We start from the raw sequence: 12,870 nt of genomic DNA, 5'->3' as shown, positions 1-12,870 counted from the left end.
ATCCTTCTGTTCAGCATTGCGCAGCCCACCTTTCAAGGCGGCGGGGTGGGGTGGGGGGTTGGTAGGGGAGAAAGAGGAAAGATTTGGATTGTGTGACCAGTTAGGTAATAACAATAGTTACCAGGTGGTGAGTGTATTTACCTTGGTAGTGGGCACAGTGCTAAGAACTTTCATTTAATCCATATAATAACCCTGTGAGGTGTGTGATTTTATTATCTCCATTTTACAGTTGAGAACACTAAGACTTGGAGAATTTTAATATTTCCCTTAAGGCCACACACCTAGTGACTGGACGTGGTGGGACTGAAACCAGGTCAGTTGACCAGTGCTAGAAAGTCTTGGCATCCATTAGGTCTGAGGTGTGACACAGATATATATACAATTCTTTTTAAAGCCCCCCCCAGGTAATTGTGATGTACTGATTTCTTGGGAAGCATTGCTAGAAACTACTTCCTGTAAGGAATCCCCTGCAAATTGAGGTGCTGAGAACTGATAAATTTAGATCAGAGATGCTCGTACTTCATAAACACACACTTCAGATAGACAAAGCTAAGTGACTAGTGGCTTTTGCCTACTGCTTTGGATGAAAATATATTCTTAAATTGCTTGTGTCTTTATTTTTATGCTCATCAGACCGCCGGAAGTCTAATTGTTACAAGTACTCCCCCCAGAAAGAGAATTAAATTACCTTGTAGCTATAAAGGACATGTTTAATTACTTCCAAGACTGAGGTGGCTGGATTCTGGCATAGTTCTTGAAAGTCTTTGCATTTGTTTTTCTTTTAAAGAAGGAGGAACAGGAGGAGGAGGAGGAGGCAGAGGAGGAAGAGGGAGGAGGAGAACTAATAAATAGATAGGAAATCTGGATAAGAAGAAATAAAAATAAAGATACATAATACCATAAAAAACTTTCTTTCAATCTGAAGCATATTTTGGCAAATGTAGGTATACAATTGGACTTAATGAAATGTTCTTAATAAAATCTAAAGACTGCCCTATGAGAAATGAGTGTGCGAATTAACATAACAAGTTGTTTTGTATACACAGGCCAACCGAACACTCACTGGATTTGTTTCATTCACAAGAACTGGAGAGGAAAATATTTCAGATCACTCTTGATTTCAACACTCCAAGCCAAACAACCGCCCACAAAGAATGAAACTATTTTGAACTCGTCATTCTGCAAATATGTATTATAATATTAAGATATGCATAAAATTGTGTAAGGTAGAAACATATCCGACCATTCAATGAAAAGAGGAGGAGTCAAGTATTCTGAAAGGGGTGGGACCTGCCTGCAGTCTCTCAGAACTTCCTCTTGTCACCACACCTCTGGATTAGTTATCTGAGCTCTCTGAGCAAAGCCCTCAGTTGAAACTCTAAGGCTCTGGGAAGGAAATCATTCTTGTGAATGTGACACACTCGCTCCAGTCCCCATATGCTGAGATTATACTTCTTCATCAGCTTGATGTGCTTGGTGAGATCAGGTAGGTCATTTATTGAATCATTTCCTTAATTGTTTAAAAAATATTCAATTAAAAAAAAAAAAAAGAATGAGGTAGAAAATGCACTGAAAAAAATATTGCTAGTGTTAATGTCATTTTGCCTTTTATCATCCCACTTTCTTAATGGACTTTTTAAGTTTCATCCAATCATGTTTAAGAAAGAAGATAAGGATTAAATAAATTTTCTAATTTCAAAAAAAGATTATACATATTTTTCTCAGTATATCAAGAAACTCTTTTTCCTTTGGGTTGACTTGTTCTTCTAAGGTCCAAAAATTAAATATGTGGAAAAATCTAGAATAATGTTCTTTTCTTCATAGTTAAATTTTTCAGTGCCTTTCTACCTCTATGAAATAAGATTATCTCTTTTCTGGAAATTTAAAATTTTATTATATTAGAAGATCTAATATATAGAGGGTAGGTTTTTATAGCTTTTATGCATTAAGGGTTTATTTTAAATTGTTCTTACAGGAAAACATAATTTTATATACCGTATTTTCCGGTGTATAAGATGACTTTTTAACCCAGGAAAATCTTCTATACGCCCAGTCGTCTTATACGCCGGAAAATATGGTATGTAAACCCCTTAGAATGGTGCTTGGTATATTGATAGTTTTAAAACTACTAATCATAATTAAGAAATAAAAATTAAAACAGTAACAAAAATGAAGTGAAAAGCTTTCAACAGCTCTCAGTCTTTTTAGGAATCCAGTTCTTTTTCACATAGGTTATGGTAATGTGGTACAATTTTTTTGAAGGAAAATATGTTATATACATGGATTCATAAAATGTTCATGCCATTTGAAGTAGCAAAACCATTGCTGGGAATTTATTCTAGAGAAATAACTTTTAAAAGAAAAAGAACTTATATAGAAGATGATTCCGTAATTTACTAAAACTTGAAACTAGATACAGCAGAAGTGTAGCCATATACAGGAATGGATCAAGTACAGTACATCTATTTTTAAAAAAACGTAGTCTTTAAAATAATTCTGAAATTTAGGGTTGCATATATTCTTTCAAATTAGTGTTTTGGGTTTCTTTGGATATATTACTAGAAGTGAAATCATCGGGTCAAAAAATAAATTTTTCTTTGTGCCTTTTTTAAAATTTAATTTTTAAACTGATTTTAGAGAGAGGAAGGGAGAAAGCATCGATTTGTTGTCCCATTAATTCATGAATTTATTGGTTGATTCCTGAATTCGCGACCTTGGCATATTGGGAACTCGCTCTAAGCAACTGAGCAACAGGCCAGGGCTTACTTTGTGCTTTTGATTTAATAGTAAGTTAAAATTTTACTCGTGATGATATTTTAACTGAAAAGTCAACATTTTAAAGTGTGTTTATCGTTTATTAATATAAAAAATGATCATAAATTTAGGGGTAGCTTAAGGAGAGAGGGAGCTAACCATAACATGAAAACCTGATGGTGATTTGTGGTTACTTCTTCCGTTCTCCCATTATATATCTCTATTCACAAACCAACAACTTAATTTTGTTGTGACCTGCCTTTTTACTTACTGTTACCTCATTAGTAAAGTCTTGTTTTAAATTGATTCTAGAAGACTCACTGCTGCAGACAGAGACACACCACAATAGACTTCTGTAGCTAGAAGGAAAAAAACACCCCATAATCATGGCTGTAAGCTAGATCTAGACTCCTCAGTATCTGCAAAACCATGAACTTGGAACTTTCATGGGGGAGGGTATTGAATAACATGCATCTGAAAGCAGACAGTATTAACCACTCTCTGTTTTTGCCTTGTTTTCCTTGCTGTCCAAAAATTAGCAAGTGTTAGGTTGTGACTCAGAAATCCCAAGGATACAAGTCACTCATTTTTGGAGATTTTTGTTTTGTTGTTCTAACCTCTGTGATATCATGATGAAAATGTTTGCTGTAATCTTATCAGTGTACAAGGCAAACTCTAGTGCACACCAGAATCACCTGGGAAATTTGTTAAAAATGTGGAGACTATGCCCTAGCCAGTTTTGCTCAGTGGATAAGAGTTTTAAGCTGCAGACCGAAGGTCCCGGGTTCGATTGGTCGCAGGCTCCTCCCCAGCCCCGGCCCTGGTCAGGGCTCGTGCAGGAGGCAACCAACCGATGTGTTTCTCTCACATTGATATTTCTCTCTGTCTTCCCCTCTCTTTTCCACTCTCTCTAAAAATCAATGGAAAAATATCCTTGGGTAAGGATTAAAAAAAAACAAAACAAAAACAAACAAAAAACCGTGGAAACTCTCCACCCAGAGATCCAGACTCAGGGGTCTGGTGTGAGATCCTGGAATATGCATTTTTAATAAACCCTCAAGGAACACAGACGGGGATAAATATTGTTTTAAATTAAGGCTGTTGTCATAAGCGTTTTTTAAAGTTATTCTATTATCAATATTTTGGACTATGGTAACTTGTGTAAAACTAGGGAGATATTTTCCTAGAGAAAATAGCTTACTGCCAAACACACAGATTTTCCTAGGATGTTGGAAAGCCTCTCCAAATGATTTATAATTGTGTGTGTGTGACTCATCCTCTCCTAACACAAAGGCAAAGGTGAGTGAGGGAGTGGGGCGTGAACGCACATACTTTGCCCATGATTAAGAGATGAGAGCGAAAGAAACCTGGCACCTGATTTGTTTTCTAAGCTGTATCCTAAAGAAATATAAGCCTGGGGTTAAAAGCAGAGACATCCTTCAGCCAAGAAGGCATTTGCCCATATGCTGCTTTGCCAGTTGGTTAAAAGCAGAAGTAGCCTTCCAACTAAGGTGGCGTTTTGCCCACATGCTTCTTGCTTGTCTCTTCCTTGGGTAGAGGGGGACGGAAGGAGAAGCAAGAGATATTTCCTGGTCAGCCATGAATGCTTCACTATCTGGATCAGGACAGGTTTTTAACCCATTGGGTGCCATAAGCGTCTGTAGACGCAGGCGGCGGCCTTCCCCACACGCCACGCGCGTCTGTAAAAAAAAAGTTTTCCCTAAGTGGCAGCCCTGACCAACTTTAAAATCATTTTTCGTGAGAATTTTCAGCTCGCGAAATATTCAAGAACGCCCGAATTGTGAGTAATATATTTATTTTTATAATATTCATTGCAAATTGATTTTTAAAAATTAAATTCAAAAGATCATGGCACTCGGGGATGGTTTTCCGTTTTGGACGCGTGGCAGTTAATTGGTTAATGCCAAATTCAGGTGGCCCTCTGCATAAAATATACATTGAGTTACTTTTCATATTTAAAAAATTAAGTCGAATTTCATGGCAGGGACATGTCACCTCCCCCTTAACCAATTTCTCTTAAAAAAAGGAGTCCAACTCATTTTTAAAAATATATATTTTATTGATTTTTTACAGAGAGGAAGGGAGAGGGATAGAGAGTTAGAAACATCGATGAGAGAGAATCATCGATCAGCTGCCTCCTGCACAACCCCTACTGGGGATGTGCCTGCAACCAAGGTACATGCCCTTGACCGGAATCGAACCTGGGACCCTTGAGTCCGCAGGCCGACACTCTATCCACTGAGCCAAACCGGTTTCGGCCCAACTAATTTTTTAATTTTTCCAAGGCAAGCTTTCTTACCTAAAGAGATTTTTATTTCTGGGGCTTTTGGAAATTCCTTCAGAAAAGTGTTTTCAGGAAAGCGTAAGAGTGTGGTCAGTGTGGGTTACTGGGAACATCCCAGCTCCATCAAGTAACACATGGTGAGATGTGTCCCAGATACTGACTAGCGTTCACTGCCCAGCAAGCCGAGCACTAGACAAAGCATCTCTTAACCTTGGTGTGAATCTCCGTAAATATTTTCAGGCAGCATTGAGCCGGTATACCTGACCTTGGACTCTGTTCTAAAGAAGTTATTAACACACATCTGCGTCATGTTTGGGGGTGGGGGGAAATGGATAGCTAGCTTGAGCACGCCTTGGAACTCAAAACTTGAAATCAAAGAAGTGTGAGTCAGGGCCATGCCTGCTTTACTTCCTGTCTGGATACCATGCATCAAGGTTAAATTAGGTGGAATTTCACGGCTGTCATTGGGTTTAGACGTTAGTGGAGTCAATGTTGCCAACAGTGGGTCTGAGAGAAATGGATACTTTCATTTTTAGCCTGACTCAGCCATGTTGAGCCGTATAATATGAACCTACCTTGGCTCATTGACTCTCACAGAACATGAGAACTTTCTTCTTGGGCACACTCACAGTTGCTTCATTGTGGGTTATTTCTGTCCACGACTCCGTCGTCTTTTTGGATGTGAATGAGGTGTTTCCTCTTTCTGCAGAAGTTCTTCCCCCCAATCAGAAATGTGGGGGATGTTACCAGTTCCTGCAAAAGCAGGTGGGAACTAGGAAGCCAGAACTGAGTGTGACCCCGAGGCAGCGTGGGCAGCTTGGCTTAGCCGCGGGGCAGTGTGTCTTATGAAGGCAGAGCAAAGGGCCCTTTGGAAGGTTCATCTAGGATTGTCAATGCTTAGTGTTACCCCAGGGACGATCCAACGGAGACTCGTGAAATAAGTCCGTCTAGGAATACAGATGTCTCTTTTCTGGGCTGTCTTCCAGAGAAATACAGCTGGTGGTTGAAAGCAGCGATGTCTTTCCGATCAAGAGGGCATTTTGTTGGTCCAACCCAATTTCCTCTGGCAAAGAGAGAACAAAGTGACGGTTATATTTAGTTCCTAAGCCTGAGAATAAGAGTAGTAGTTTATTTGGCACATTGTTAGGTTCAAACCCTCCCCCTGCCAACACAGGGACCGTGGTGGGGGGCTTTATTTAACCTTCAGTGATCCAGATGGAGGTCCATCAACCTCAGCCTCCGAGAGAAAAGAAAACAAATTGGAAAACTGAAAGCCTGCTTTGATTTGGACAGAAAAAGTGAAACTTCTGCCCAGTCACGTTTAAAAGACTTTTCATTGTTTCACCCTTGACTTTCCACAAAAGTATGAAATTATAGGAACCATTCTTTTTTTGTTTTAGTTTTATTGAGATATAATTCACATGCCATGCAATTCACCCATTTAAAGTGTTCAGTTTACTCTGGTCAATGTGGCTTAGTTGGTTGGGCATCGTCCTGTGCACTAAAGAGTTGCTGGTTCGATTCCTGATTAGAGCACATGCCCGGGTTTCAGGCTTGACCCCCAGTGGGGGGCGTGCAGGAGGCAGTCAATCAATCATCGATTGATTGATGTTTCTCTCTATCTCTCCCTTCCTTTCTCTCTCAAAATCTATTTAAAAATCTTATAAAACAGTAAAGTGTACAATTCACTGTGGTTTTTTTTTTTATATTCACAGATAAGTGCAACTATCACCAGTCACTTTCAGAAATTAAAAACCTTATTATTATATATTGCTTTTAACGAGAGACAGGAAGTGGAAGAGAGAAAGAGAGAAACATCAATTTGCTGTTCCACTTATTTATGCATTCATTGGTTGATATTTGCTTGTCCCCTGACCTGGGATCAAACCTGAAACCTTAGGGTATTGGGACAATGCTCTACCAACTGAGCTACCTGGCCAGGGCCTAACATTTTTATAACCTTAGAAAGCAACCCAGTACCCTTTAGCTATTGCACCCCAATCTCTCTACCTTTCCCCATACCCCAACCATATGCAACCACTAGTTTGTTTCTTGTCTCTATAGATTAAACTGTTCTAAACATTTCATATTAATGGAATCACATAATATGTGGATTTGTATGTGTATGTGTGACTGGCTTCTTTCACTTACCAAATGTTTTCAAGATTTATCTTTATTGTAGCATATGGAACCATGTTTGTTAACTAAAGTGTATTTAATTAGAAAAAAAATTCCTGTTTGAAATAAAGATGGCAAAATATCTCTCTGGTCAACATTCTAGTTACAAGACAAAGTATGGTTATTTTCCATTTTTTAAAATTGAAATTAAAATAAATTTTTATTTCTTTCTATATTTATTTTTTCAGATTTGGGCTGCTTTTGGTTATAAGACTACCATGGAAATTCGTTTTCCTGAATAGATGCCTCTTGTCTTTTTAAATCAGCTAGCTTGCAGATCTTAGAATTTTATGTCCAAAAGGAATGCTAGAGACTAGCTTAGTCTCTAAGGAATGACTTTAACATGAGAACACTGATGCCCTAACTAGTTTGTTTTACCTTGTTAATGACAGAGCCAGAAACAAATCAAGTTCTATGGACAGAATAAAGCACTGCCACCTGTATACTGGTCAATAAAATTTCTTTTTTTCCCAAAATCTTTCCAAAATGATGGAAGGAAAGGAATTAGTGCTTTATATCAAATCTCATGCTAAGTGATTTTAATCGTATTATTTTATTTAGTCTTCATAACAACCCTATGAGAGCAATACTATTAGCCCAACTTATCATTAACATCACCAACAATGACTAATTTTTTAGCATTTACTATGTGCCAGGTAATGCTTTAGATACTTCATAGACATTATCTCTAATTCTCACAACAGTCCTGACAGGAGGGCTGGGGTTAGGGTGAGTCAAGTGAGATACTCATGAGGTACAAAATGTAAAGGAGGAAGGGACACCAAGAGAAGTTATATTTATGGTTTTTAGTGCAATAAAAATGACATTTTATTTTTCATGATATTTAAAACAATATTTAAATTATGCTTTAATATATTTTATATTTTAATATAAACGATAATATGCATACCATTAATAAGGCATACTAAAAAGCATTTTCTAACAACACATAAGTTATATGCATGAATAATATTCTAATGCAATGTTTTTAAAATATGAAAATCAATGCAAATAAGTCCACAATGGACAAAATATCAACATTTTAAATAAAGATAGACTAGTCTTGGCTAGTGTGGCTCAGTTGGTTGGAGCATCATCCACCAAAGGTCCCGCACAGGTCACATATCTAGATTGCAGGTTTGGTCCCAGTTAGGGACCCTTCCTCTCTCTAAAATCAATAAACTTGTTTTCGGGTAAGGATTAAGAAGAAAAAGAGTATTAATTAAAGATAGACTTTTGTTTGGTTTACCACTCTGTGTTATTGTACAATAAAAAAAGGCATCTTTTTATTTTTTTAATCTTGTATTCAGTCCTTTAAGAAAAGCCATTTCTGATCAAGCAGCTTCTTGGGCCCATGCCACTTTCATTTCCTTGCTGGATGGTTTATGGGGGTTGACAGTAGTGTGTGAACAGATTGAATAGTGGGAAGGATTATATCTGTAGTCATGTTTGTTGTTCGTTTTTTTATTGTAGAGCTTTTATGAACTTTCCACACTTGGTTGAAAACACTACCCATATAGTGTTTTTCTTTTACTTCAGGCTCAGTTTGCCTCTGGAAGCACTGCCTAACAGATTGCCATTATTATAACTTTACACATGGGAAACTGAGGCCCAGAGAGGTCAGGTAATTTAAACACCAGAGGTCACATAGCTAGTAGGCCATGGAGTTGGACGCCTTCAAAATCCATGTTCTTTCTAAAATCATGTTATATTTTTGTTTAAGACATTAGACCATTTTTCTCTAAAGAGGCAGATAGTAAATGTTTTCAGCTTTTTGTCCATTGGTCCCTCAACTCTGCCTTATAGTAGGGAAGCAGCTATACATTATACATACATGGGCATGTCTGGATTTGGCCCACGGGGTGACCATGCATCTGATTATAACAAAGTATATAACCATATATCAAATATGTTATCTTTGAAGATGTTATGGCCAGATTTCCCTGATATCCTACTTGGATATGCTTCTTTTAATATAACAGAAGGGAAGGCAATAAATGATAATCAGTTCTACATAGGAGTCTGAATTCCTCATTGGATGGGAGACATCACCCATCTCATTGTAATTTTCCACTTGTCAACAGGCAATGGTATTTCAGGAATTGAATTTCAAAGTAGTCTGCAAAGGAAAGGCAAAGTTTCTCCTGTTTCGCATAAACTCTAATAGAAGAGGTTAAGGTGTAGAAACCAGTTTAACATGTTCTGTGGTTACTCTGGCTCTGTTAAAACTTGACTTTGTAACAATATAAAAAAAATAACCAAAAAGAGGTTTGCTTTCTGAAGGCATACAAAAAATTTATCATTTTAGTAATACCAATATAAAGTAGAACTTAAAAAATGTATTTATGTGGGTGAAGCAATTTAACAAATTTGCTATTTGCAAATATCTACCATTTTGCTTGCATGCTCTCCAGATTGCGTGAGAATTTAGGATCCAATAAGACAAGTTCCTATGGAAGGTACTTGGAATATTGAGAAAAATAAGAAAAAGAAAAAAGTAGCATAGTAACTGCCCTCTAGGAGCTTAAACTAATTTGTAACATTGTTATTGGTGGAAGTGGGGTTCATGGGGTACCACTGGGATAAGCATTTCCAGAGACCCCCATGGAAGGATGAGATATGGTAGAAAGCTTTATTTGCATAGAATTATATTCCTGGGTTTCCCTTAATCTAGTCATAGAAGTGTAGCTGAGGTTTCAGTAAAGCTAGAAGCAAAGCCAGTGTCCAGAGTTTCCTTTCTATGTTGGAGCTGGGTCCAGTTCAGTATCAGGCTAGTGACAGTCCATCAGTCCACTTCCTGTGGGATGTGCATGGCCTTGGGCCTCACGGGAGAATGCAGGAGAGTGAGCCCCAAGCAGCAAGAGTCCCAAGGATTCCCAAAGCACAAGACATTGGATTCCTTTGTTTAGGGGATTACCAGTAAATGTGCCAAATTTCTGCGCACTTGCAGTGGCCACACCCATTCTGGCCAATGACCTTTGTTCTCAGGTGTGTGACAACAAGTACCTTCACAAGTTCCCCCAACTTTACCAGGCATGCATCTATCTTCTCTTTGTCTAGTCCCCTCTCCCATTGTTTTGCAGAGAGCATGCCTATACTGTCTGGCCTTTCCTTTGCTCCTTTCGTATTATTAATAACTAGAGGCCTGGTGCATGAAATTCATGCATGGGTAGGGTCCCTAGGCCTGCCTGGTGATCAGGGCCGATCTGTGGGGCGACTGGCGGGGCAATTGGGGGTCCCCTGCTGGCACCCGCCCTGGCTGGCCTGGGGCCTGCAGGCTGGGGGCAGCTCCTGCTTTGAGTGTCTGCCCTCTGGTGGTCAGTGCACGTCATAGCGACCGGTCATTCCACCGGTTGTTCTGCCGTTTGGTCGATTTGCACATTAGGCTTTTATTATATAGGATTAGCTAGTTACAATGGTACCCACATAGTCCAAAGTAAGGTAAATTTAATGTTTCCTTAAATGTTATTAATTCTGAGAGGAAAAGGTTAATACTCTTAGGCAGTTAAACTAAAAACATCAGAAATGGGATGCCTAACCCATTTTTGTTTGCACATTATCTTCCAGACCTTCTCATCTGCAGTTATATATGTATTTTTGCAGATATTTTACATAGTTTGTTATAAGGCATGTGCCATTTCATACTCCATTTATTTTATAAACATTGTATCATACTGTCTTTGTAGTATTCATATGGATCATTCTGAATGGTTGGATAATGTGTTAACAGGTTGATATTTATTTATTTAGGAAACATTCATTGATGCCAACTCTGAGCCAGGCCCTGTTCTTGGCACTGGGAATACAACAGTAGATAAACAGACAAATAGATCTGTTATCTTGGATCTTCTAAGCTAGAGGGGGAAGTTATTTCAGAATAAGGAAAGAATGCTTCAGGTATGTGGTAGGAGAAAAGCCAGTAACATTTAAGGTGAAACAGTCTCTGAATTGGAACTCAATACAAGAATATTGTTCAAAGTCAGGTCATCATTTAGGCCAAGGAATTCATTTACAGATATGCATGAATGTAGGAAATATATTAGTCATTATTAGCCCTTCTTGGAAAGACAGCAAGAGCTTTTCACCCAGGGGTGAGTGGAGAAGCCTGGGAAAGGGACTCACTGTAAGCAATGACTGTGTACACTGCAGAAGTACAATTGCATAACCGGGGAACTGTGGTTCCTGAAAATAATTGTTATACGCAGCTCATTTTCATTATTCATGGTATTATGTTCTATAAAGTCACTGCAAACGCTTGATTAGCAAATACTGGACCATAATTCCCAGGGGAAATAGAGGGTTAGGTTCCCAAGAGCCTCTGGTTACATTTGTGTTGACTCTTCAATACATAATCTTATTTTATGTATATTTCTGTTTAATGATACCTCATTTAATATGTATTTTGATTTATTAGCAGTGATCCTCATGCCCAATAGCACTATAAGTCATGCCAGCATAAAGCTTATCTAACCTATATATTTCTCTGAACGGCATATTGAATTTAAGAACACCAGACAGCCGAAACCGGTTTGGCTCAGTGGATAGAGCGTCGGTCTGCGGACTGAGGGGTCCCGGGTTCGATTCCGGGCAAGGGCATGTACATTGGTTGCGGGCACATCCCCGGTGGGGGGTGTGCAGGAGGCAGCTGGTCGATGTTTCTCTCTCACCGATGTTTCTAGCTCTCTATCCCTTCTCCTTTCCTCTCTTTTAAAAATCAATAAAATATATTTAAAAAAAAGAAAAAGAACACCAGACAGTATGTAAGGACTATACTTTGAGGCCATTCTAAACAGAAAGATTCGTCCAACAAAGCACAAGAAGCAAAACAAACAAACAAACAAATGTGGCAGTAAATAGACAGTGAAAAGATATTTTTTATGAGAGGTGAAGTGAGAAGGCAGAGTGTTATGGTGTTGATTTCAGCTGAGAGTGGATGTGTGGGCCCACTTCATTTTTTTTTTTGCCACTCTGCACATGTCCGTGAATAACCACAAAAGCACTTCGAGTATTGACTTTGGGGGTTACAAATAAATTTAACGAGTAGGTGAATCCACAAATAACAAGGAGTGACTATTTTTGACAACGGGAACAAAAAGTGTATGTTTGTATGTGTTTATGGCTGGGGAAGGAGTCAAGGAGAGTAAGAAAGGCAATGTAAGTGCCCTAATTTTCTCATCTTTCTTGGTAGGGAATGAGGAGATAGAACAGATGCAGTAAATAGAACAGGAACTCTCTGTGATTGATACACCAATACCAAGGCTTAAATATTTATTTTTAAACTATAAGAGGAATCACCAGATGAACTAAAAATAATTTTATAACTAATAAAAATCAGAAGGTAGAAGTCAGGTGAGTGGGAGAAGTATTGAGTGTGTTAATGCCCTCATCATGTGTAACAGAGGGTCACTAGATGTCTCATGTGTGACAGAGGATCACTAGATATTGTCTCAAGTTACCAAAGCAAGGACTGGAGCTGAGTAAAGAAATAAACTGTTTGACAAAGGTCAGCAGCAGGCTACATGGCAGAAGTCAGTAATATGCTCCACAACAGTCTGAGGTACAGTTTCCTGAGGCCCCAAAAATCCTTGCTAGGGGTTCACATCAGTGGATAATTAAGTCTGAATACATATACC

At 38.5% G+C, this 12,870-nt stretch overlaps 1 protein-coding gene across 4 annotated transcripts in view; it reads left to right on the top strand.

The window, feature by feature from the left end:
- The first annotated feature begins 1,332 nt into the window (after positions 1–1,332).
- The window catches only part of LIPH (lipase H), a 41,616-nt gene continuing 30,078 nt past the window's right edge, over positions 1,333–12,870 (top strand). For all 4 annotated transcript variants that reach the window (XM_028133979.2, XM_028133974.2, XM_008157554.3 and 1 more), the window contains exon 1: positions 1,333–1,486. In XM_028133979.2, coding sequence (XP_027989780.2) covers positions 1,438–1,486 — 49 coding nt within the window. In that variant the 5' untranslated portion in view covers positions 1,333–1,437. The remainder of the gene's footprint in view (positions 1,487–12,870) is intronic.

This window comes from Eptesicus fuscus, chromosome 3 (assembly GCF_027574615.1).
Source record: "Eptesicus fuscus isolate TK198812 chromosome 3, DD_ASM_mEF_20220401, whole genome shotgun sequence".
NCBI classification, from domain to species: Eukaryota; Metazoa; Chordata; class Mammalia; order Chiroptera; family Vespertilionidae; genus Eptesicus; species Eptesicus fuscus.
This window is presented reverse-complemented; position numbering and strand designations above follow the sequence as displayed.